At 36.4% G+C, this 24,833-nt stretch overlaps 4 protein-coding genes and 1 pseudogene across 6 annotated transcripts; all 5 read right to left on the bottom strand.

The window, feature by feature from the left end:
• Nucleotides 1–1,039: 1,039 nt before the first annotated feature.
• On the bottom strand, nt 1,040–3,928 carry LOC121810953 (annotated as a pseudogene).
• Nucleotides 3,929–4,116: 188 nt separating this feature from the next.
• Nucleotides 4,117–7,296, bottom strand: LOC121811294 (UDP-arabinose 4-epimerase 1-like). Of its 3 annotated transcripts, none has more exons than XM_042212124.1 (9): nt 6,872–7,296; nt 5,986–6,110; nt 5,788–5,901; nt 5,606–5,713; nt 5,415–5,506; nt 5,207–5,348; nt 4,906–5,130; nt 4,691–4,835; nt 4,117–4,603 (listed from the first exon to the last, which is right to left on the bottom strand). In XM_042212124.1, exons 2-9 carry the CDS (start codon nt 6,106–6,108, stop codon nt 4,374–4,376), a joined length of 1,179 nt encoding a protein of 392 aa, XP_042068058.1. In that variant the 5' UTR covers nt 6,109–6,110; nt 6,872–7,296; the 3' UTR covers nt 4,117–4,373. The 3 variants fall into 3 exon arrangements, with proteins under 3 accessions (XP_042068058.1, XP_042068057.1, XP_042068056.1); XM_042212123.1 differs by having other exon boundaries at nt 6,974–7,296; XM_042212122.1 differs by lacking the exon at nt 6,872–7,296 and having other exon boundaries at nt 5,986–6,857.
• Nucleotides 7,297–9,060: 1,764 nt separating this feature from the next.
• Nucleotides 9,061–14,046, bottom strand: LOC121742017 (protein PAT1 homolog 1-like). The gene is made up of 5 exons (XM_042135027.1): nt 13,716–14,046; nt 13,433–13,587; nt 12,923–12,979; nt 12,736–12,811; nt 9,061–11,824 (listed from the first exon to the last, which is right to left on the bottom strand). Exons 1-5 carry the CDS (start codon nt 13,777–13,779, stop codon nt 9,744–9,746), a joined length of 2,433 nt encoding a protein of 810 aa, XP_041990961.1. The 5' UTR covers nt 13,780–14,046; the 3' UTR covers nt 9,061–9,743.
• Nucleotides 14,047–16,970: 2,924 nt separating this feature from the next.
• LOC121742629 (OVARIAN TUMOR DOMAIN-containing deubiquitinating enzyme 11-like) lies at nt 16,971–20,335 on the bottom strand. Its single transcript, XM_042135826.1, has 10 exons — nt 20,241–20,335; nt 19,707–19,924; nt 19,180–19,253; nt 18,577–18,631; nt 18,371–18,445; nt 18,129–18,202; nt 17,981–18,029; nt 17,781–17,865; nt 17,395–17,451; nt 16,971–17,214 (listed from the first exon to the last, which is right to left on the bottom strand). The coding sequence occupies exons 2-10, from the start codon at nt 19,881–19,883 to the stop codon at nt 17,171–17,173; spliced, it is 690 nt and encodes a 229-aa protein (XP_041991760.1). The 5' UTR covers nt 19,884–19,924; nt 20,241–20,335; the 3' UTR covers nt 16,971–17,170.
• A 1,661-nt stretch (nt 20,336–21,996) lies between these two features.
• LOC121810855 (UDP-glycosyltransferase 82A1-like) lies at nt 21,997–24,419 on the bottom strand. Its single transcript, XM_042211572.1, has 2 exons — nt 23,999–24,419; nt 21,997–22,871 (listed from the first exon to the last, which is right to left on the bottom strand). The coding sequence occupies exons 1-2, from the start codon at nt 24,417–24,419 to the stop codon at nt 21,997–21,999; spliced, it is 1,296 nt and encodes a 431-aa protein (XP_042067506.1).
• Nucleotides 24,420–24,833: the final 414 nt, after the last annotated feature.

The following is a 24,833-nucleotide window of genomic DNA, read 5'->3' as shown; positions in this document are numbered from 1 at the left end:
ATAAATTTTAAATTTGTAGTATCAAATAGCTTAATTAGAACCAAAACAAAATTAATTAAATAATAATTGAATAACGCTTTTAACACCAAAAATAATTATGCTAATTAATACTAGGTACGGTATATCTTACCGAAACCACCATACCGTAAATTCGGTATGCGAAAAAATCATACCTTTACCTTACCAAAATTTTCGGTATACCGAACTTCGGTATACCTTATTTTCGGTATGGGGAATTTTTATATCGATACCGTTCCTCATTTTCTGTATGCCGTACCGAATTTCGGTAAGTATGCGGTATACCTAACTTTCAACATCAATAAAAATAGAATATTTGAGTTTTTATAATATTATTTATATTTTATTATTTAGAAAATATATTAAATATATTTTTTTCATATCTATATTTATATTTCACCATACATTTTATAATTTAAAAACATATAAAATATAGTATTTTATATATAATTATATTTATATTTCATGGTATATACCTTAATTTATGGTATATACCGCGGTATTTTATAATTTTCGGTATGTCGCGGTATACCGCGGTATATGAAAATTCATACCGTTACCTTACCGAAAAATTTGGATAAGGTATCATACCTTACCAAAAATTACGGTATACAGAAAATTCGATATTTTCGATATTTTTTCAGTACGATAAGGACAGTATTTCGATATTTTAGTATTTTTCCCCAACCCTATACCATACTTAGTATATATGCAAAAAAAAATAATTTTATAAATATTACAATGGTGAGAAATTATGGGAGCCGCCAGTGTTGAATGTGTCAGAATATATCTTATCCGCCAAAATTTAAAGATTCTGATAATCATAACCCCACTTTTGTTCTTGATAGAATATGATTGATATAGATTTTCTTTTTCAATTATTTATTTATTTTATACTACTAAATGTCCTGTCATTTATTGTTCTCACAAAAATGTCATTTTATGAAGATATCAAGTTGCATTTTGCAGCCGCCCAGGCTCTCTTAAAGGAAAAATATTAGTGAAAGAAAAAAATCATGAATTTAGAGTGTAACAATTTTTATTTTGAAAAATGTCACTGAGAAAGCATATGGTCTAGTAACTTTTTCCCTCCAACATCTAAAATCAAACTATTAATAATTTTATTTTATACATTTCCATCATCTATTAAATGTCTTAATCTAGAAATGAGTTCTAAGAAGGGTTGAGTAGAACATATGATACATATGTATAAATGTTTGATCTAATTAAGCTGAAGTTGAAGCAAACCTCACAACTTTTCAACCGGGAAACCGATGACCGGTTTGACCTCCGAGGCCATGGACCGTAGCTCCTCGACTTCCTCATTGGTGAGCCTCCACCCGATTGCACCACCAAACTCCTTAGCCTGCTCCCCGTTCTTGGCTCCGGGGATTGGAACGACGTTCTCTTGAGCTATCAACCAGTTCAAGACTACCTGTGATCCAACTTTTTGATCAACTAAAAAAAATCACGAACTTTGGTCGAATTCCCAATCACAAAACGAACATTAAAAGCCTTTTCAATGTCGCTTTGAAGGTGCAGTAAGTTTAGAAACGAACCTGAGTCGGAGTTTTTTCATAGCTCTCGCCTATCTCCTTGATCCGGTTTGGTTAATAAGAGGTTGCAGCTGCAGATAGCAGAAGCGGAAAGTTAGAGAATTGGAGCCTAAACACTAAACCTTAAACCCTACGAGGACTCACTTTTGACATGAACTCGGAGGTGTAAATCCGGCCTCTAGGACCAGATGGCGTGTTGCTCGGTGTATATTTCCCTGTAAGAGCACCTAATAACATTCAAGAAAAACAACCAAATTTAGGCCTTTTTTCTCCAAAACAAAAACACTTTCTTCAAAAACACACACATGAATCGTTGATGTTTAATGTAGATGGCACCTTGAGCGATTGGTGAATACGCGATCAATGTGATCCCGAGCTCATCACACGTGGATTTCACACCGTTTTCCTCTGGGAGTCGATATATGAGGCTGTAATTCACTTGGTTTGAAGCAAGAGGTATACCTCTCTTCTTGAGTTGCTCGTGTGCAGCACGAAGGCGCTTCTCTGCAACCAAAAACTCCTTCGTGTCACTTTTCTTCACGAAAACACAACGAACAATAGACAAAATTCGAAGATCAATCACAAAATTTACCGCTACATCAGCAACCTTCGTTTCCCCAGATCCCCGGCCTGAAACGTGCACGAGGAAATAAATCAGTTATGCAGGAAAAATTGCACGACAAAAAACTGATGAAATCTGCAGCCTATACCAATGTAGCTGGTAGAGCTCCACACACGGCAGCTGGAGACGAGACAGAGACTCCTTCAGAGCAGAAACAACGCTCTCGCGTCCAAGCCTCCACGGTAGAGCTGCAAATTTAGTAGCAACAGCAATTTCGACCTCTGGATCCCTTTGTTTCCTTTCTTTGATGAACCTTAGCAACATAAAACACCTCAATCATCAAGAAAAGAATAACCAATAACTTGTTTTTTTTGTCAGTCACGACTCCGATATATTCATTACCTTCCGAGAAGTGTTTCAGAGCTGATAGCACCAAATGACATCTGCAACAGCAAAACATAACAATTTTTCTAAGTAAATTATGGATAGGTAATGAAATGAGTTTAAGCAATAGTTGAAAAACCAAACCATTTCCCACCCGAGCGCCATAAACCTCTGCAGTGTCGAAAAAGGTTAGACCAGAATCAACACTCGTATCAAAAGCAGCCTTGGCAGACTTCATTTTCCTATCTGTAATCAAATCATAAGGGCAACATTATACATCATTTTTCACAACTCCTACACTCATAATGGTGTTTGGATATCAAGGAGCGCCAATTTTCAAGAAATGAAAGCAATGTATGTAGGATTCAGTCCATATGGCTTCACTTTCAGACAAGAACACGCACACGCGCTCACAAACTCTGTGAGGGGAAACTAACATTGAAAATACTTCATAGCTCAATACAATCATGATGGAATGCTTCAAACAATGACAAAAACAAGAACTTGAGAAAAGCTACAAGAAAAGTTTGAGATTATTCTTCTCAGCCATGATCTGTAGTTGCATTAACATCTATAATCGATTTCATATCTAGAACCGATGCTCACTCCATCCCCGAATAAGTGTCCTATTTGACAATGAATCATTTTCCCAAATGAGTTTCTCATTTCAGAATTCAATGGTGAACTGATGCAGAACTTCCCATTTTGTCCAATCCATCACCACAAAGCTCTGCCTTTTCGATTCCGTATAAGAATTAGGGGTAAAATGAGGGCTAACATCAAAAAATGTTACACACACAAAAAAAAGAATTTCATCACACTCCATGTCCATGCCAGTTCATCTTTCACAGATGCCAAATTATGTTCCATTTTCATCATAAACAGCAAAATCACAACCATAACGAAGCTCAAATCACCACACTCTTCAACACACACACACACACAACAATAATGACAGTTCACAACAACAAATATTACAATCACAACTAAATCAACACAAAGCATCAAACACACACAGACAAACTCAAGAACCACAAAATCTGGGAAGAAGAACAAGCAAGGCATGAAAATTCACCATCCCATTCAAAATTATTCCAATAGCTGGTGTCGCCCCACGACCAAGCTCCGATTCCAATCCGGGTCACTTGCTGTTGGGAACCTCCAAGACTCAATTTTTCCACCTCAGCTGTCTTCACCGCCACTCTCCCTTGCTCAGAAGCCACAGCTCTCACTGTACCAACTTTACTTCCCCTGCTTATCGCAGAGAAGCAAGCGTTGCTCAAATGCAAAGCCATCAATTTTTCCTATGAATTGCGCTAAGAATTACAGTTTTTGTTGAGCAGAATTGATTAATTGAAGTCCAATGGAAGTGATCCTGTGGACTGTGGTTGGCGTGTATGGTTCTTGTTTGAAGTACGTGGTTGGGTAAGAAATGCTATTTTTCTTTATTTTCGGAAAAATATTTTTCTTTCCAACTGTAATTCATTTATTTATTTTTAAAATATCTAGTTATGTAAAGTCATGTATAAATACAACACATTTTAATTCACTAACATCATTTCGAACTACACCAAAAGACCTCATTTCGTATATGAACGAAACTACACCAAAAGACCTCATGTATAAATACAACACATTTTAATTCACTATTAGTATGATAATACAATGTTACTAATAGTTGATAATTTTATGCTGCATGGTCTCCCTTTTGATATTATACACAAAAAAAAGAATCTTGTTGGCCTGTGGTGATACCATGTTGGTAGAGTAGAGAGAAACACACAATGGATCATGCATGCATTCTCTTTCTGTCTTCACAAAAAATGAGACTCAGATCCAATAAGGATAAGCAATTAAGTTAAAGTGTTGTAGCCATTGGTGTGTGCCTTGTGCCATCTCCAAGCAGTCGACAAACTGTCTTCAAGATTCGTATACTTGGCCTTCCATCCCAGCTCGTTCCAAATCTTCGAAGGATCGGTGTACACTTCTGCATAGTCCCCGGGCCTCCGGCTAAGGTAGTCCACCTTGATGTTCACGCCCGTCGCTCTCTTGCAGGCTGCCACAAACTCGTTCACCGAGCTACCTGCATTTCGAAATATCGGGAAAGGCTCGAGTAATAATAAGACACTTTGAATTTTTAATTCTAGGCTTTCCGAGCCGAGCAACTCACCTTTTCCCGTGCCAACGTTGTAGATTCCGACTTTCTTGGGGTTGGCATGTGCCAGAGCCTTGACGTGTGCGTCTATTAGGTCACTCACATCTATGTAGTCCCTCACACAAGTTCCATCCGCGGTGTTGTAGTCACTTCCTCTTATCTGCACACCAGAGTAGTGCTATTTGGTCATCTTATGATTATTTGTATACTCTTTAAGTTGAAAAACACACCTTTAGGCCGGGGATTATGCCTCGAGCCGCATCAAAGCAAGCGCCCGAGATCCTCCCTTGCTCGCGCAGCTCGGGGCGAGGCGCCTCCCCGAGCCTCCCAGAGGGGTCGGACCCGATCACGTTGAAGTACCTCAAGATCATCACAGCCATGTCCGAGGTCTTCGAGTAGTCCAAAATCATGTCCTCCGCCATCTTCTTGGCCTTCCCATACGGATTTATAGGTACCTAAACACGTCCATAAACCACTCTAAAACGTCTCGTTTCAACCCGAGGAAGTCCATCGAGACAATGCCAAACCAACCTGCGGAGTAACCTCCGTAATAGGCATCTTCTCTGGCTCGCCATATGTTGCGCAAGTGCTCGAATAGATCAAAGTCTTGACTCCGTGGGCCGCCATAGCCTTCACCACCACGAGGGTGTTCGAGGTGATGTTGTGATAGTACCTGCATCATATCGAGGGTTAGGAGCACGCTCTTGCTGCAACGTGGTGTAAAACGACGACGTCTCACCTCAGAGGCTCGGCCGTGCTTTCGCCAACATAGGCCACAGCAGCAAAATGCATCACAGCATCAAATGCATTTTGTTTGAATATTTTGTCCACCTAATTCAACAACACAAAAAATTACTAACCACTTTTTTCACTAAACTAAGCTGAATTAGGCCAAATTATGCCAAGTGAGTAAAGAGTATATATATATACCACAGATGCATCTCCTAAATCGGCATAGATGAACTGGAGACGCCCGGGCTCAGGGTAGAGCGACTGGAGGACCTTAACGGAGCCAAGGTTGCCACGGGAGAGATTATCCTACAAAAAAACGCGCTAAGCCATACGTCTGCATATATGCATAAGTCTAACTATGAGAATGATTTGAGAGATACCACTATAGTCACGCGGTATGAGTCTTTTAGGAGGCGAAGAGCTGCATGGGAGCCTATGTAGCCTGCCCCTCCGGTCACTAGCACGTGAGTGACTCCAGGCTCGTGCTGAGAGAACTGAGACGCGCGCGAAAATGTTAGATCGAATCAGCAAAAAACTCTAGTATCTGATGCTTAAGAGAGAGGGAAAAAAAGGTATACCTTGAGAGAGGTTGAAGTGCTATTAGACCAATTGATGATGAGAATGAGAAGTGCAGTGACTCCGGCCACCACGAGAAGCTGCCTAGTTAAGTTGGTTCGTCGTTTCGTTTCCATGAAATCCATACCTGCAGTGTGATATTTGAGATTACATGAAAGCATCATAGGATGGAGCAGAACAGAAGGCTTAATGTGTCATCAGAGACGAGATGGAGTTGGTTTAACGCATATTTTCAGCACGTTTTTCGTCTCAAAACCACAACACAGTGCAGAGTGGAGACAAGATGTTCTGAACAAGAAAACACCATTGAATTCCACTTTAAAATTTCATTGAAACAAAGGAAAAAGATGTGATTCTGTAATGATCTTTAATAGAAAACACCATTGAAAACACATTGCTTCTGCTCTTGGCTACACATCTTGTTCTCAGCTCAGAGTCACGCAGAATGTAGACGACTACAAGAATCGAAACGAGCAGTTCTTGAACAAGCAAACGCCATTTGGATGATGTTAACGACAAAAGAAAACATCCAATTTGTGCAATCATATGCTTGAAACTAACACTTCTTCAGCTATTAAAATTCATGCTTCAGCACTTTGCTTCATCTCGTTTTCATCTCAAAACCACGCAGAATGCAGAGGACTACATGAGTCGAAATGAGCAGTTCTTGAACAAGAAAACGCCATTTAGATGACGTTAACAACAAAAGAAAATATCAGCTACGAAAATTCTTGTTGAATGCAGACACTACATGACTCGAAACGAGCAGTTCTTGAACACGAAAAAATTAAAAATCGAATCTTTTTCACACTTTTTGTTTCATTTCCAAGAATTCCACACCAATGACAATGCAATCAATAAAGATAGAGAGAGAGAGAGAGAGAATACCAAAATCCAATTATCTGATTTTGATGAATATTTGCATGAGATCAATGAAAAGAACAAACTTTTAAGAAGAAGAAAATAAAAAGAATAAATGCTGATTAGTACCTTTTTAAAGACCAAGAGACAGAGACCAATTAATAATCAAAGCTCAAATGTCAAATGGCTTCTATAATTCTTTCTCTCTCTCTCTCTCTCTAGATGGATTTATACATATAAAAATGGTTATAAGTAGGTAATTGGGAGTGAATGAATCATGAATCTGGAGTGATTAAGAGAATCTGATGAGCATTATATTGTGTGATGGAAGAAAAGTGGACCATGTTGATGAGTATAACAAAAGATGAACAAAGCCTTGAAATGAGGAGTTTGCAATTATGCTTAGCACGCAAATTTTGCCATGAAACCAATGAGACATCCATGCATCTCAGTGTGTGTTTAATGTTTTTGTGTGAGAGAAAGAGACTTAGTCTAATTTCATGTAGTTATTCAAAGTTCAAGACTTTTCTTTTTTTTGTTTTTTTAATTTCCTTTTGGAGAAAATATTGCTGGTAATCTGGCTTTTGATTTGTTGAAGGGATGTCAATAATTTTCAAGCAAAAAATGAATAGAATAATTTATTACCTAATCTTTAGAGGTTTATATTGTCATTTTTGTTAATTAGAAGCAAAAACAGTTACATATGTTTGTACTAATTATAAGGTTACAAATTTATATTATCAAATGCTAAAAGATTACAAATTTTACCGGTGCAGAAATAACTGATGCTGAGGATTTATAACTTATTAAGTAAGTATTAACCAATTTAATTAGTCAAGAGATAGTAAATCGCAATAAATGTTGCATTATAGTAGTATTCAATTGGCCATATATATAGGAAATTAGGAACAGAATACTAGTTCTTGAAAATTAATCATGATTAAAAAATAATATTACTATTATTTATCAATAATCTAGAATTTACATTGGTCATAATAACAATTGTTTGAAATAGTATAAAATAAATTAATTATGGTATGAAATTTCTTGAATGGGACATTAACGTTGAAACGTGCAGCCCTAGCCAACTTCTTATCACGTTATTTAAAAATCAATTATACTCCTATCTTTTAATTGATTGTTGTAATCTTTTAATTTGCTGGTATTATTGTTGATTAACTGAAAAAGTCAAACATATTGATTGGCTATCTTATTGTAATGCTGTCAGTCAACGCAGATGAGAATGAAGAAAAAGCCTTTCGCATGTGAAATCACTAATTAATAACTATCCTTTTTTAACAGCTCCATTTTAAGCAAAGTAATTACTTTAAATATACTCTTGTAATTTAATTTCTCGTCATTAAGAACAATGGAAGCAATAAAACAAAACTAATGAAGACAGTATAGCAAAATTTGTTTTTGAAGTCAACTTGACAATTCACCTAATATATTATTTAAAATATTTCCATTATTGGATATTGTCGGTTTCTGGGGTTACCTACCAATATATCTTGATTTTATTTTAAATATGTAATTAATTGGTTTAGGTTGGGATTCCTTGAAAATATAATTAAATTTTAATTATAAATTTAATTGTTTTAGCTATAATTGAATTTTATTATAAAAGTATCTAGGCTTTTCTATATATCGTGTAAAGAAATACTTTAGCCTTCCGATATTGTTATGAATTATGATAGATACCTAACATCTCATTTTTATAGTCGCAATAAAATGTGGACGTCTACCAAAGTTTTAAATGTTAAATTTCCTCTCATCTTGGTATTGGAGTGTCATTGTAAGCTTTTCCTTTCTTGATTTTCGTTGCTTGTTTTTCTGTATACACTTCGAGCTATTGCCTATTGCAATTCATTTCTTTCTATAAGTTGATTTTGTTATTGACATTTTTATTATTCACTAGACATTGATTTCGTTGTTTTTTCACTCAAGTTTCTATGCTGCCTAATTACAATCATGACATTAAATATAAAGCTCAAATTCAATTGTCTATCTCCTTTTCAACCTACAGATTATACTAGCTTTTTGTGGCTTTTACATTCATAGATACTCACATAGTCCTTCCATATTTATCTAAACCCCCAAATTCCAAATCTTAGGCAAATTCCCAATCCATATTTCAACCAAACCTGCTAAACATCTTCAGCCAAACAAAAGTACATTTGTTCAACAATATACCATTACCCCCAAAAGGCAAAATATGGCAAATCAGAGAAACTAAAATTAATGAGAGAGAACCATAAAAGAGATCTACAAAGCCTGTAAAAATGGGCTAGTAGAACCCCAGAAAATCCAACTTACAAGAATGTTTGATGCTATTACAAGCTTCCTCTAAAACAACCATCTCCCAAGCTGCATTACTGCCCCTATCCCAACAGTGGATGACACCAGCTCTCCTAATTTCTACGGAGGAGGCAAAACGGACAAGAGAGAAAACACCACCATCGTCAATGACATACCTTAGCTGTACATTTCACCCTCAAGAGTCCAGGTTTCACACCAGAGTTACAGAAAATGCGTCAAAACAAAAAGCTCTTTTGATTTAAAAGCATACAAGAGCTTTCGACATAGAACTCACAGTCATGTAAAAGGGGTAAGAAAGTATTTAACAATAAAAATGAAGCAGAAAAGAAACCCTTTCACGGACCTAAAAGGGATGAGACACCGCCAGAGTGGAGTGTCGGGTTAGAGGGGATCTTTGGCAGTAGAAGAGACTAAGATGTAGAATCTTAAGGCGTTAAAATCTGCCCGCCGTATACACATGCTCTGTCTCAATATCTGCCGCAACAAGACTTTGAACAGAACTCAAAAGAAGAACCAACCAAGAGAGTGGCCTCCAGACCACTGTTTTTTCACAATTCAGAGCTTCTAGATATTTTCCATTTCAGCCTCGGACAGATTCAGGATTTATCTGTCCACTGTTTCCACCAGGAGCATTGAATCCAGTAACAGGCATAGACCTCTGAGCGAAATTCAGTAACAATTTCTTCTGACTCTCATCAGTATGAGGCAGACTAGCACGTAGAAGTTCCACAGGCATCTCTCTACTTACAGCCTTTGCAGCCTCAGGACCAATTACGTCTGTGTTGGGTGCACTCTGAACAAATAACGAGTGCACTATACTGTCATACTTGCTCACACAGTATTTTGTCAGGAGACCAAAGAAGGCATCGAAGGAAGCCTGCCAAAGGGCAGGATTAGGGATGCTGTAGTTTCCACCAAACTGAGGATCTCTTAACAAGTTTGTGCCTCTTTCTAAAACAGACTTCAAAATGACTGATGCACCATCTCCCGCAGAGCTGCCTACTGGACGAAGAGGCGGCTGTTCGGAGGAACAAACAACTGCTGCGAGACAAGCACTGAGTGAATTAAGATCCATTCCACTAACACATAGAGAGACTCTTTTGGCCAGATCGTTAATGCTTATAGTTGCTTCTTCATCAGAGGGCAGACCACCGAACAAAAATCTTAAATGACGGAAAATGGCCATGCAAACTATTCGAGCAAGCTCACTACCAGGTATGAGAAGCTGAAGAAACTTTGAAATAAGTTTCCGGCCTTTGGACATGGAAACTATACGTAGAAACACTATATCATCCTTGGGAGAGAGCCCAACAGCATTTCCACTTTCTCCCAGGGGATCAACTAGCTGAAGAGACGCAGCTAATCCTTCTAATAGAACATGGCGTTTCCGCCTAAGCTGGCTCCCACCATCTTGGGGTTGAGTGAACTGTAACAGCCGATCAATGTCATCGACCTCAAGAAGGAGACTCAAGCCATCTTCAATAGTTACCCTAGCAGCAAGCATTGGTTCCTCTTCCAAAGGCTTCTCAGATGATTTCAGTTCAGCATTACTATCCCCACAAGCAGAGGGAGGAGGGTCAACTTCAAGAAGAGGATGTGGCCTGCGAATTGAAGAGAAACAAACCCTTCCATGAGCATCAACATGGAGATGTGGCTGTAGTTCAGAACTGTTACGGGAACGGGAAGATTGTTCCTTCTGGTGAGATGGGCAAAAACGAAACCTTGACTTTGTTTCAGCAGATTTCTTAGCAAGTCTCGCTTGATGGTAATAATCATCTACATATGGATCACTGCCATGCGTAGCAGCAAGCTGCATCTTAAGAATGCTTTCAATATCCTCGGGAGTCATGTACTTAGATCTAATTTGTGGAAAATTAGTCTCATTCTTATGGCTGCTGGCATCAGACCCTTGATGGGAAAATCTGACTGAATGTCTGCTCTTTCCAGATTTAGGTTTGGCTTCTTTCTTGTATGTTAATCCATACTTGTTTAGCTGTGAAGGAGATGGGTAAGTGCTATACATTTGAGACTGTAATGCTGAAAAATGGGCTAATGATGGTTGGAATGAAAGCTGTCCTCTCAGCTGCTGTGGGGACAGCAGATGTGATGGTAATAACCCATTTTGATACTGATGCTGCATTATACTGTTTAAGAGAATAGATTGATCCCCATGAAGAACACCAGCATGACTACTCCATTGATTTTGAAGTTGGTTGTGACGTGAGATATTAGGTGAGGATAAACGTGACATGTTTGGGTTATAATGGTATCCATGTGGCATGCCAGACAAAAGAAGAGCAGAGTTAGCTAATGAGGAGTTGCTCGAAGAAGAAATTTGCAACTGGGATCCACCAGAAAGAGACGACGAACTAAAATGATGAGCACTATTTGGTGAAGCTTGTTGTGATCCTGGTGGAGGGAAAGAAGTGAAAGATGATTTTGGGACTAAAATGGGCTCACTAGAACAGTGTTGCAGCGGTTGCTGCTGCTCAGGGTATGATGACGTTCTATATAAAGGTGTAGATTCTCGGTGGTATAATGAAGAGATATGTGGCTGTGATGACCACCTCTTGTTTTCCTCATAGCACTCCGAGTCTGACATGTGATGGTCACCCCAATCGGGAAAATCTGCTTCTCGTGCCCATTCAGTAGCTGATGAGCCTGAAATAATAGAACATGAATCACAAAACTATCTGCTAATTCATGAAACACAAAGACCAAAAAGAATACAAAATGATATAATCTGGAAAATGGAAGTACATACTTATAAGTCAATTATACAATTTCAACTTATTCTAGCCCTCATATGTACAAAACTACCAGTATCATTCAGAGATAACTAAATAGCAAATAAAGGTACCAAATGAGAACTTTGATGCAAATCTTAAGATTTGGGTTGAAGTATTCTTCCTCAGTAATTCAGTTACCATGGGCCACAATCACCATGCCAAACCCCAAACATGCCAAAGTTTGAAGCTCTATAAAGTGGCAACAAGCAAAAAACTAATGATATTGCCTCCAAGGCAAATAAAATTTATTCATAATTGATATCCTGGAGCTTCTTATACAGCATGGAAACTACTGTGCATATTTGCATATGAGTTCAAAGTGGTTAGTCAATAATTAACTAATTAAGTAGTCTTCAAATTGTGCATTGTGTTTGAATTTTTAATTGAACTGTGTAAATTGGCATTTTTATCCCTAGCCTTTGAAGAAACCGTAATGGTACTAAAATCCCAACAGAGAAGAACACTATGGGCCTGTGGCATATTAAACCAACCTCCTGCCTATGGAAAGAAATGGTACTTGTTATCACCAAATTTACTTCATCGTCACAAACATGTTGCAGTAGCAGCAGTGCACTATAATCCTATTTCTCTTAATATGAGTAACATATGAAGTCCTAAGGGATTAGGCCGCTTTGCAAAATTATATCATAAACCATATCTAATAAAGGACAAGAGACCCTTTGGTAACTATGGTATGCGTGTCATCGTGCATGTGGGGGTGAAGAAACACAAGTAATTAAAAAAAATCATGATTTGGAAAATAGCTAAATTCTAAGAACGTACTTTCCCTTGAGAAAGATCCAGATCCTCGATCACCAATAACACCGGGATGCCTAGGTCCAGAAACAACTTTGTTTAACTGCAAAAGAAAATAATAGAATAAATGCATATAGCATTACATGAACAAGCAAATGAAGAATCATAACACCATTATATACAAGATCAGAAAGCCAAGTCAAGTACAACTTACCTTAGCAAACGTAGTAGCCAGATCATCAATATCAGATAATTGTCCTAATCCTGATCCCTGCAAAAAAAACAAAAGAATACAATTAATGTTTGAGCACACAAATACTGACAATCAATAGAAGAATTTGACCAATAAACAGCCTAAAAAGTTTGTCATGACTGATAAATTAACAGCAGAAGGTACAATATACAAGCATAAAATTAGTCCCATGATAAAAACAAAAAATGATTTGACGCTCATAGAATGTGTCTTAGAAAATTCATGAATGCAACTTATATTAGAAAAACCCACTGTGATGCTATGTTATTTCTTTTACCAAATGCAAGTGTCAAATTTGAAGATTTGATATTTTTTTGAGAACGAAGATGTATCATATTATTAGAACAAGAATACAGAAAAAGGCCAACAACACAATAAAAAAAAATCTTATACAGACATATGCAACACAGGCATACAGTTCTCTGCAATGTAAACTATTACTATATGGCAAATGTAGTTTCTATAATTCACCTCATCTTTGTCAAACAGATGATACTCATTCAGATCATCTTCCCCACCAACTCCAGGCGCAGAGCCATATTCATCTTCAAATCCCCCCAATTCCACTTCATCCACCTCACCTTTCCCAAAAAAAGTGTATTGGGAAGCATCAAACAGCGCCGCATCTGCATCAAGCAATACACAAAAAGGATGTCACAAAATCAATTCACAACACACAATACTAGTTCGGGGTCCAAAACTAAGATAGAAATTGAAACATTACAAAATCAAATAGATAATAATAGTCGCGAACCAGAAATTGAGCTGCTGGTACGGTCGGCGAAGGCGTTGAGATCTCTCCCTCCAGATCTCTCCATAATTACGAAATTAGTAGGTGCGGAATGAAAACCCTAGCTGCAAATCGCATGAGCGGCGATGTAAACGCCACCGCCACCGCTGCCACCTCCTGGCGATAATTAGGGTTTTGAAGCCGGCGATGAAAACAGTCACTGTTGCGTGCACAGTAAACTGTTACCCGTACCCATATTTATGTGACAGAGAAAGAGGCCGAAGGTTGGCCGAGCATTGTGTGTATATATATATATATAAACTGTATGTATATTCGCTTCCGCGCAAGAAGAGGCAGACGCACCAGAGGGTAATAATTTAATAATAAAAAATTAGTGTTACAAATGAAAGAGCGTATTGACTTTTCTAATTAATATTGATGTTGGGATCTGAGGTGATATTGTTAAGCTTACTCACATGAGTCGGGGCTAGGATTTTTATTGGAAAATGGGCAAAAATATAATAAAATTTTATATATTTGAGAAGGGCATTTGGTGTAGTTAAAAATCTATGTATAAATATATAAGAGAATGAGTGGATGAGGAGGGGCAATTGCCACATGTCCCCATAAGTTGGCTATGCCCTGCTTACTCATATTTTAGGCCATCTACGTCCATGTCTCAATACCGTATCATCCATTAACTATAAATTAAAAATTGCACAATTAAATTATAAAAAATACTACGCCGGCGAATCATCCCCTGAAGGCGGTGGCGGTGCACCCGTTTGAGGTGGAATACCAAGTTGTTTGGTACGCCGACGTCAATTGGAAAAGATGGTGTTTGGTACGCTGGCGTCGACGAACCTAGGGTGCCCGGTGACGAACCGGAACCGGAAGCACCCAAAACATTGTACATGCCCCCCAGTCGACAAACGCGTTCAAGTCGTAGCCGCCCTCGCCGCCGGAGTTTCCGTCACCGGGCATTTTTGTAGAAATTGGAGAGGAAAGAGAGATGCTATGACAGTGATGAGAAAAAAAAGATGAGAGATAGTGTGTATGTGTGTAAAATGAAAGAGGTAATTGGAGTATTTATAGAATTAAAAAAAAAAAAATTCAAATGATAATATTACCTTTTTAAAATTTAAATTTTTAAATTTTTTTTCCAAAAATTATTTTTAAAAAATATTTATTGCGTCAGCATGACAACACCCACTCGCGGGCCGGCGAGTGGGCGTCACGCCTCGTGCCAGAGCTCGCCAGCTTCATCGAGGCGGAGGGACACGCGACGCGACGGGAGGGATGCATCGCTATCTTGATGCTGGCTCGTCTCGCCGAGACGAGTCCGAGCCCACATCGAGATGGCGATGTGGATGCTCTTAATCAAAACACGCTTCTTCGACAAATCTAGTTTTGTTTAATAGGAGTATAGTACTATTACTAGTATAATTTTTTTGATTTTTTGTGAAGATGAGAATTCTATGTGATTTTTGTAGTGGTTTAAATGAAAAAAAAGGAATTTAATAAAATAAACATGAAGAGCACGAATTGTCTGAGGGTGATAGATTTTAGATTTTCAAACAATGTATTCTCATTGTAGTTTTAGACAATAATATAATAGTAAGAAAATGCTTAAAGATACAATCGACAACTACAGTCCACAAAGACTATATTATTATCATTATTTTATCTATGTAAATATATTGCATAACACCAATATTATAAAAATGAATGATCGTCATCAAATGTGATAAGGATACTTATATTAGTATGTTTTTAAGTTTTTAAATTTTGTTTTTGGATATATTAACATGATAATTTCAATTAATTTCAAAGGAAATAATATCTATATGCATGTATGTTTTGGGTCTTTTGTTATTTCTAAATCCATTAATAGTTATACCTTGTCTTAGAATTATCAAGAAAAATATCAAATGTAAGTGAGATACAAGAATTAATAATCAATAAATCAAATGATTGAAAAGGACAAGTAAAATAACCAAGTATTGTGTAATGTGTATCACGTGAAGAAAAACTAAGACAAAGTGGCCCATAAATTATGAAAGTATATTACTCCATTTTATAAAATAGTACTACTAACTCGTTAATATATAGCATGTTTATATTAATTAGCAAAAAAATGACATTATCAATCGAAGAAATGTACACTGAAATAGTGAAATGTCATACTATTATATGAAATGAGATACTTATGATGATAAAAAAAATCAGGCCAAAAAACAGCATAACATCAATCATAATATGTTGAAAAAGTGAACTCTTTTTGGAAACATATCGCAATTATTGCAATTAATATACATGTAACACGTGCCTATAAAAAAATTACTTCGGTTGCTCAAAATTATATTTAAAATTGAATTATCAATTTTAATCATAACAAGAGAAGATCAAGACTCATAAATCAAGACTAATTTTATATGATATTTTTCAAAATTAAGTATTTGATTCTATCTGTTGGACCATCAACATTCATAAAATTTAATTTTATTCTCTTTCTTTATCATTTTGATTTTCTCTCGAACCTCATAATGATAAGAGCAACAAGTTTATAAACTTAAATCAATACTCATAGCCTATTTTATTAGTTGTATTTCCTTCCACTAAATTAAATAAGAAAAGAATAAATTAAGCTTTAATTTTTAATTAGTTTGTAGACTTGATCATTCTTGATATAATTTCGGAAAAAAAATGCTAACATAAACGTCAGCGATGCTCACAAAAGATGCCAGCTTAATGGATCAATAATATACATGAAAGGTCATGTTATATGAAACAAAACACTATCTGTAAACGAAATTGCACAAATCCCAAACTTATTTGGTCCACACATAAAAAAGTTGTTAGCATTTTTTTTGTATCAATCGTGAGAATATTGGACCACTTAATTTGTTCTTGAACAATTCATGGGACCTAGACATATTTGTGATGCCACATGACATGTTTTCCACACTACTTAAAAGAACCAATTATTTCAAAAAAAAAATCTCATTAATCATAATAAATAGGCCTACAAGGTGAAGAAAACTAAAGCAACTTTAAAATGCATAAGCTTTTTTATAGTATCAAAATAATAATAATAATCACAATTAGTACTCCATATTTATCCTTGTTCCAATAAGAAAACATATGAACTAAAACAAGTACACAACCTATTTGTAACTTTCAATAATTCCCATATTTTTTGGTAGTATTATTTATTTCCCGACCAAATTTTAGGACAATTGGGCTACGCAATAACACATTTTTTTGGCAAGAGATCACTTAAAGCCTCAAATCACAAATACTACATACCTTGAAGTTCAAATATAACTAAACAACCATAACTCATACGTAAATTTGAGTAACTATAAGAAATACATAGAAATTAAAAGATGAAATAATTTGGTGTGTCCTCTAGTTACATGGCATATGGATATGTATAAATGTGTTGGGAAATGTGTCTATCTACGAGTCGACGAGCTTTAGAAGAGCCAATGCTTTTTCCTGTGTGTTCTTGTCGGAACCTCTGTTAAAATTCGAGCAACTTAATTATGTTAGATATTGGTCGGAAGCGACTACTAGGTGGTCCGGTTAGTGGAACGGACGATCTTATGACTTTAAGGTCACGAGTTCGAATCCCACCACCGCCTCCTAAGTCAGACTACTAGAAAGAAAAAGATGGCACTAGTAGAATGAATTTTGTTACCTCCTGCTTGATACAATGAGTTATAGTGAACTTCGCTCCAAAAGCTTAGCCACAACTCTAGAAAAAAACGAGAACGAATATGCGATTAAATCTAATACAATTAGTCTAAATATAGTACTCCATTAGAGAGCTGTCAAACAGCCGGACTAGACCGATTAGGGCCGACTTTTGGGGTGTAGCCTTTTCAAGCCACCCATGGGCCTAATTATTTTGCCCGGCCTAACCTGAGCCAAAATCGGGCCAGGTGAGTTTTCACACTTCTACATTTTAAAGTTCTTGACTTTTGGTTTAGCTAAAACTTACGACTACAATAGATATGAAAATGAAAGCTTCATGGTTGAAGAGGAGAGAATCATACGAGATGATAATGTTAAGACGTGTCTTACCTCTACTCGGACTTCTGTCATTCGGGAGGATCTCAATGTAGCCAGTGTCGCGGAAGGAGGTGATCAAACATATTTTGGCTTCAAACTACGGAAATACCAAAGAAAGTTGTGAGTATAACGAATATTACGAGTAAACACCTACAGCCCAAAGAAGTTATATTGTTTGTCATCAATGCCTCAATGGTCGAGGTGTAACTTACTCGATCTGCAGCTGCTTGTAGAGTAACGTGATCTCCCCATTCGCCCAACCTACACTTCGAGTAACATTATGTTAGTACACACGATGAGTTTAAGATTATGAATTTATGGTACAAGGAAATCGGTAAGAAAAATGTCTGCACGTCACACCTTTTCATCTTCTTCACATAGTGTTTGTACCTCATCGGAACATAACTTTCGTATAGTCTTCTGTGCCTTTTAAGCTGAACATAGGTAAGAGTGTAGGATAAGAAAACCCACTCAACATTGTATACCAACGCGACTTTGCATTTTTGAACAAAACACGAACTTGACAATACAAGAGGAAATCGACAAGATACATCTTTCAAAAAAGAAAGGTTTTGAAATTTTAACGAAGAAATACAACATACCTGCTTGATAACCTGCTTTCGGACAAACTTGTGGTAGTCTGGATTCTGATATAACTGATCAGCGAGGGCTCGAAACTGGAAAATAGCGACTAATTAATGATAAAACCACACATTCAAGATTAAAATGATAAAAAAAATCAATATATAAGCTCCAGTTAGACAAATGTAAGAAACTCAGAAATTTAGACTGAAAAATAGCAACCAACCTGACAATTCCCATCTCCCTCGATTTGCATTTCAGCTAAGCTATATGTCGCCAGCCTGATGATAGCTAAACGTATGAATGGCATGCCTATTATAAATAGAAACGGTAAAAAAAGAAAGGTAACTTATAACGAAAAGAAACCAAGGAAGTTCAAGTAGTTGCATCGTATTTTATTTAGCAAGCTTCTCTTCGGGTTCAAGCTATCAGGGTATGATTAATTCATTATCAAGACATTAGCTCATATACACTAGTATCTAGAACAAGACCGATATAAACACGTTTTTTGAGTGATGTTAATTCCTTTTCATTGTATAACCGATTACGACAGTAGTAAAATGTGATCAGTGTCTTAAAGTGGGATATCCTACACTTGGTATGACTCGAGCATAAAAGGGTGCAGAAAGCGAAGAAGATTAAAAAAATTTACTTTTTCGGTTCCTTCATTTGGAAAATTGAAAATTTTCAAGAAACTAGAATGTCAACCGAACTTATAGAAATGTAAAGAGCAATAAAAAATTCCATCTACTTTCAGAAGTTTCAGGCAAGACCACTTGGGTACCAAATGAACTTTAGTAAAATATAAGTGTCGAGATGAAGTAAAAACCTTTGAGCTAGCCTCTCATGGTCCAAGGTCGCATCATTTGGATCGGGTATATCACCAATGACCCGAGGAGTGTGCTGCCGAAACAATAACCACATAAGACTTTACAATCAAAGCAAGCACACACATGGTTTATCCCGATGACTTATTTTCAACCCAAGCATTTAGAGACACAAACTTATAATACAGAGCAAAATTTCAAGAATTAACAATGTCGAGACACAGCTCTTATCTTCACAAAAACGAGACACATCATAGGAAGCAAAAGATAGTTAGGCACGAGAAACAATCGCATACATATGCAAACACTACTCCAACGACCTATTAACACTCATTAGCCAAAATGCAGATGTAGACAAGTTAAACTAACACTAGGTTTGACTCCGAGAATCGAGCCACTCCTGAATCACCATAAACAACCAAATCAAGAATGCACACTTCAAACACAACAGAAATGAGTAAAACACACAATCAAGGTTCAAGAAACACCAAAAACTTGAAATTGACAACCAAGCAGTGGTCATACACACCGGTATCGAGTCCAAATGAGAGAGCCGTTTGCCAAGCTTGCGATTATCATAGCTTAATTTCTCCTCCTCAGCCAATATCTCCGCAATGGTGTGATCATCCTCTGTATCATTTGTGCTACTATTTAAACTCGAGCTCGAGCTCGCACTAGCACTTGCAAATCTATAGACATCACCCATACTACTATTCTAACTTACACCTCAATCTTCACAGCAACCAACTACAGCATCAACAAACACCAAAATAACTGATCAATTAGTACCAATCCCAAATCACACATTCACAAACTCACCCTTAAATCATGAAATGCTAATTCTTGATCATGAATTGCAAGAAATCAGCCCCAAATCCCCCATAAGATATGAGTAACAAAATAAAAAAACCCTCATCAAATCATTATTTAAGATTCAAGAATAAGCATAAACAGAAGCTCCCGAAAAAAAGAATTTGCTGAATTTGAGCTAGAAAGCAACAAAGAAGTGAACTTTGATTACAAGAAAAGGCACAAAAACAGAAATTGAAGGAGTCGTCTTTACCCAAAGATACAGAGCGTGATTGAAAAGTCAGATATTTTCTTGTTTCGTTTTTCTTCAATTTTTGTTTGTGGAGTGACGATAAGGGAAAGTCAAAAGATGGGATTTTTGGGGGATTTTGTAAACAAACAACGCCTTAAGAGCACCCACAACGGTGGCGTCCGTCGCCACGGCCGTCCGCGCCACTGGCACGGACGCTACCCGCCGCCGCTGCCCTCGCGCCACTGGCACGGCGCTGCTCGATGCATCGAGCAGTGCCGTGCCAGCGAGCAGCTGACGTGGCGCGCTGGGATTCGTCAACGGCATAGCCGTTGTGTTTAAATTTTTTTAATTAAAAAATCGATTTTTTAATTAAAAAAACCGATAAAAAAACATAAAAAAATTTCACTTCCCAAAAAAAATATATCCGTTTATAACCGTTTTTTCCACTTTTTAATTTTTTTTTTCATTTTTTTACCCCAAAAATACACACTTTCATCTATAAATACCCTCGTTTATTAGCCAATAATCATGTAATTTTTAATTTTTAGGAGTTTAATTATGTAATTTTTAATTTTAAGTTTTTTAATTATGTAATTTTTAATTTTATGATTTTAATTATGTAATTTTTAATTTTTAGGATTTTAATTATGTCTTTTTTATTTTATTTGTAAATTGTAATATTTATTGTGGTTTTTTAATGAATTTTAGTATTATGGAAATGTTTTTGTGTAATTGAATTTTAAATTAATTGTGATCGTCCTTGCGGAAGAGCACAACTGTGAGTGTTGTGCTCTTGCCAGAGAGCAGGCAGAAAAAGTGGGGTCGGGCCCACAACCGTGCCGCTGGCAAGAGCACGGTTGTGGATGCTCTAAACCGTGTCTACTAAAGTTCTTGAGTTGTATGATTAAACTAAGTCTCACACAGTCACACCAAATTTAAGGTTTAATTATGAATCTTTGAATCCAGCTCTATTAATCAATTAATTTATTATTAAATTAAAATTTAAAGATTCTAATAATTTTAAAAATATTTGATAGAGGAAAATGGCAACTAGTATTTAATTTTCCATGAAATTGTTAAAAGTAGAAAGTTTATCTAATAAACAAAACAATTTTTGGAATGGAGAATTTGCATTAGTTATCCGAAGTTTGTGTTTGTTTGTGTGATCCATTTATATTCAAGTTTTAGTTTGAAATGTATCATTAAGCTTCTTCTTTTTTGGACTAATCTTGGATTAGATATTTATTTAATACCCAATTAATTACTTGCACGTAACACGAACAATTAATTAAATTAGTTGTAATTAGGTTTGGTTAATCATCTAGCTATTGGTCAACTTTACCTTGATTTAGAAATTAGGTTCCCTAACCATAAGGTTAATTATATTTAATTTACATATGATCGTTTAGAATTTGGAGCACCTACGTTGACAAAAAAATTGCCTCCATTTTGGAACTTTTTGAAGGTTTTAGTCAACGAAATGAGCTTGATAAATTAATTATTTGGTAAATAAGTCCAACCAATATTACGTTATAGAGAGAAAATAATCAAATCAATCTTTGATTTTTAAATTATTTGTAAAATTTGTAAGATCAATCATAGTTTCAGCAGTATAATAATAAAAAAATAAAATAAGTAATATACTAACATATGAATTAAAATATTAATAATACTTCATTTAATTTTTACATTGAAAATGATCGACACAAAATTACGAGGTGTCATATTGTAGCAACTAGACTATTTAGACTTACTGTTTGTATCTACTTAGGTCAAATTATGTGTTAAGATCTTTAATGAATGTAGATAATTTAGCCATTGCTTTGGAGCTTCCTTCCTTTCCGAATAATTTCTCATTTAGCTCCTCAATCCTCCCCGTAAATTTTCCATCTTCCACTTTTCTAATTCCACTTTCGATTTCTTCGATTCTAAATCTTTCAATCTTCACTCTAGTCTTCCATGTATTCACAATATAAGTACAATTCAAAAATTGATCGCCCGCGATCGGGTAGCACAAGAGAGGCTTCTTGCACTGTATGGCTTCCATAGTAGAGTTCCATCCACGGTGAGTGAGGTAACACTTGACAGCCGGATGCTGCAACACCTCGAGTTGTGGGGCCCACTCAACAACCCTCCCATAGGTAGCCACTCTCTCAATGAACCCTTCGGGCAACGCCAGACGCCATGCAGGGCCCACCACCCAAATGAATGGCATCCCCAATGCCTCGAGTGTCGATGCTAGAGAGTTTACCTTCACTTCACCGATGGGCCTCACCCAACTCCCAAAAGAAATGTACATAACCGAGCCTACATTTTGTTTGTCTAGCCAGTCCAAGCAACTCGTATCCTCTTCCCAGAGAGTGGTAGAGGTAGTCGTTGCAGCTTGCATGATCAAAGGGCCAATTTCGAGAATTTGAGGCGAATTTTCACCATCAAATTTAGTTGATTGTTCGGTGTTGAGGTCAGATCCCTCCGAAAATGTGTTAATCATAATGTATTGGAGAGTTTTTGATCGTTCAATAGTCCGAGTCCAAAATTTGAATCTTGAAACCCTAGCTTTTGAAGAGCCAATAAGCCAAGGAAGGTCATTTGTAGTCAAGGTAGGCTCATGGGAAGACAAGGAAATGAGATCACTTGGATTTCTTGGACATCCTACACTCAGTAAAAACAATATTATAATCATAATCATCATCCATATAAACTCTTTAATCATATGGTTTTTGGATTTCCTAATCCATAATCTCTTTCAATAATTTTTAAAATGAACCAAAATTTATTGATAATGATAATGCACTACAAGTAACCACATGCATATCACAAATGAAGCTGACTAATAATCTTGATTTTATGGATTTAATAAATACATAGTACAATAAATTTATATTTGACTAAGAATTAATAAGTTTTCACCATTGCTTACACTGATTAAATTTCTCGTGAGACAGAGGTTGAAATCATGCAAGAACACACATTTCGCCTGGAATTTTGCTGGTAAGTATCTAGCTAGATATTTTTTCTTCGATTCTTTTGTATATATAATAATTTAAAGTAAATGAGTAATACAGTGTGCTTGATCATATATTATTTAAATGAATTATATAGGTATATCCATACACATGATTAAGTGGGTCAATGTTTATGTCATGTGCAAAGAATCTTAAACGATTGCAAAAATAATAGAAACATGTTGGTTATATATACATAAATACGGATAATTTAAAATAAAAATATTGGTGCTAAAAGAACATAAAAAATTAGTAACTTGATTATAGTGATTTAATGTAAAAATGATTGATCACGTGATGCAGCACATGTTATTTGGTCGATCATTGATAGTATTTGTTTCATCAAGAGAATTGGCATAATATAGGGTTTTGTTGTAGGTATATTTATATTATAAATATACGTCTAGAATTTATATAGCATATATACAGTACATAAGATTACTTTTATAGTATAAAATAAAATGAAGCTCTTGAGGTGTTAGTTTATGGAGTATCAAACTATAATTTACCAAAAAAGTTAAAATATTAGCACCATGTCATTTGATTTTGATAAATGATTGGTTACTCATCGTTATTAGTTGTATACATTAAAATCATTCTCCTATCCCATTTAAGTAGATTGTAGCATATCACATTCTTCTATTTTAAATGACCTTTCTAAATATATGCCACTCCCTCCATCTCACGTTACATTTCTGCACTCGTTTTATAAAAAATGATAATAAATAGTAGTTAAAGTGGAGAAATGGTAAAGTCAGAGAGAAGAGTGTGTACCATTTTCCGAGACAACTCCGGTCCTGATCAAGTCCGGTATGGCGGCAACGAGCCGGTAAGTAGCGTGCATGGCCGGCCAAAACCCGGCCGCCGCCACCCCGGATCTCCTCGCCACCTCAACGCAAGCGACGCCGCCGGCCATCTCCCTAAGAAGCTCCTCGAGCGCCGGCGGCATGGTCTCCTCCATCGCCCTCTCCACGGCGAAGAAATCAGGCGCCACGCCGCCCTCCAAGCCGTCGGGGAGCGGCAGGCAGAGCACGCCGTCAATCCTCGGCGAGATGCGGCGGTGGATGAATTCCGGCGTGAGCACCACCGGCCGGAACTGGCCGAGTCCGGCGATGACGGCGGCGAGCTTGAGCATCGGGGTGACGCGGCCTTGGGCCGGATATGGGACTAGAATTATTTTCTTCTTCTCTATCATATTTTAATATAGGGATTTAGAGAGAGATTTCACCTATTTGTATGAGTTCTTGAATATTAACAAGCATATATATATATATATATATATATATATATATAGACATCAATACACACATGCATGCGTGTGTGTTACTTTAGTGGAACTATTTTATTACTATCAATTTAATAATTTGGGTTTTTTTTAAAGGGATTTAAGCATTTGAGTCAGATGAAAGTGAATTTTGATTGTAATAAATAAGTTTGTTATTAAGTTAAAACAACTATTTTGCTTATATATAAATTACTTGCAAATTTTTACTATCTTATCCACTCAATATACAAACTAATCGAAACTTTTACTGTGTTATCCACCCAATATACAAATTAATCGAAACTTTTTTATATGTTATCCACTATATGTGCACATGGTAACTTT

Source organism: Salvia splendens, chromosome 7 (genome assembly GCF_004379255.2).
Source record: "Salvia splendens isolate huo1 chromosome 7, SspV2, whole genome shotgun sequence".
NCBI classification, from domain to species: domain Eukaryota; kingdom Viridiplantae; phylum Streptophyta; class Magnoliopsida; order Lamiales; family Lamiaceae; genus Salvia; species Salvia splendens.
Note: the sequence above shows the minus strand (reverse complement) of the source record. Positions and strands in the feature narration are given on the sequence as shown.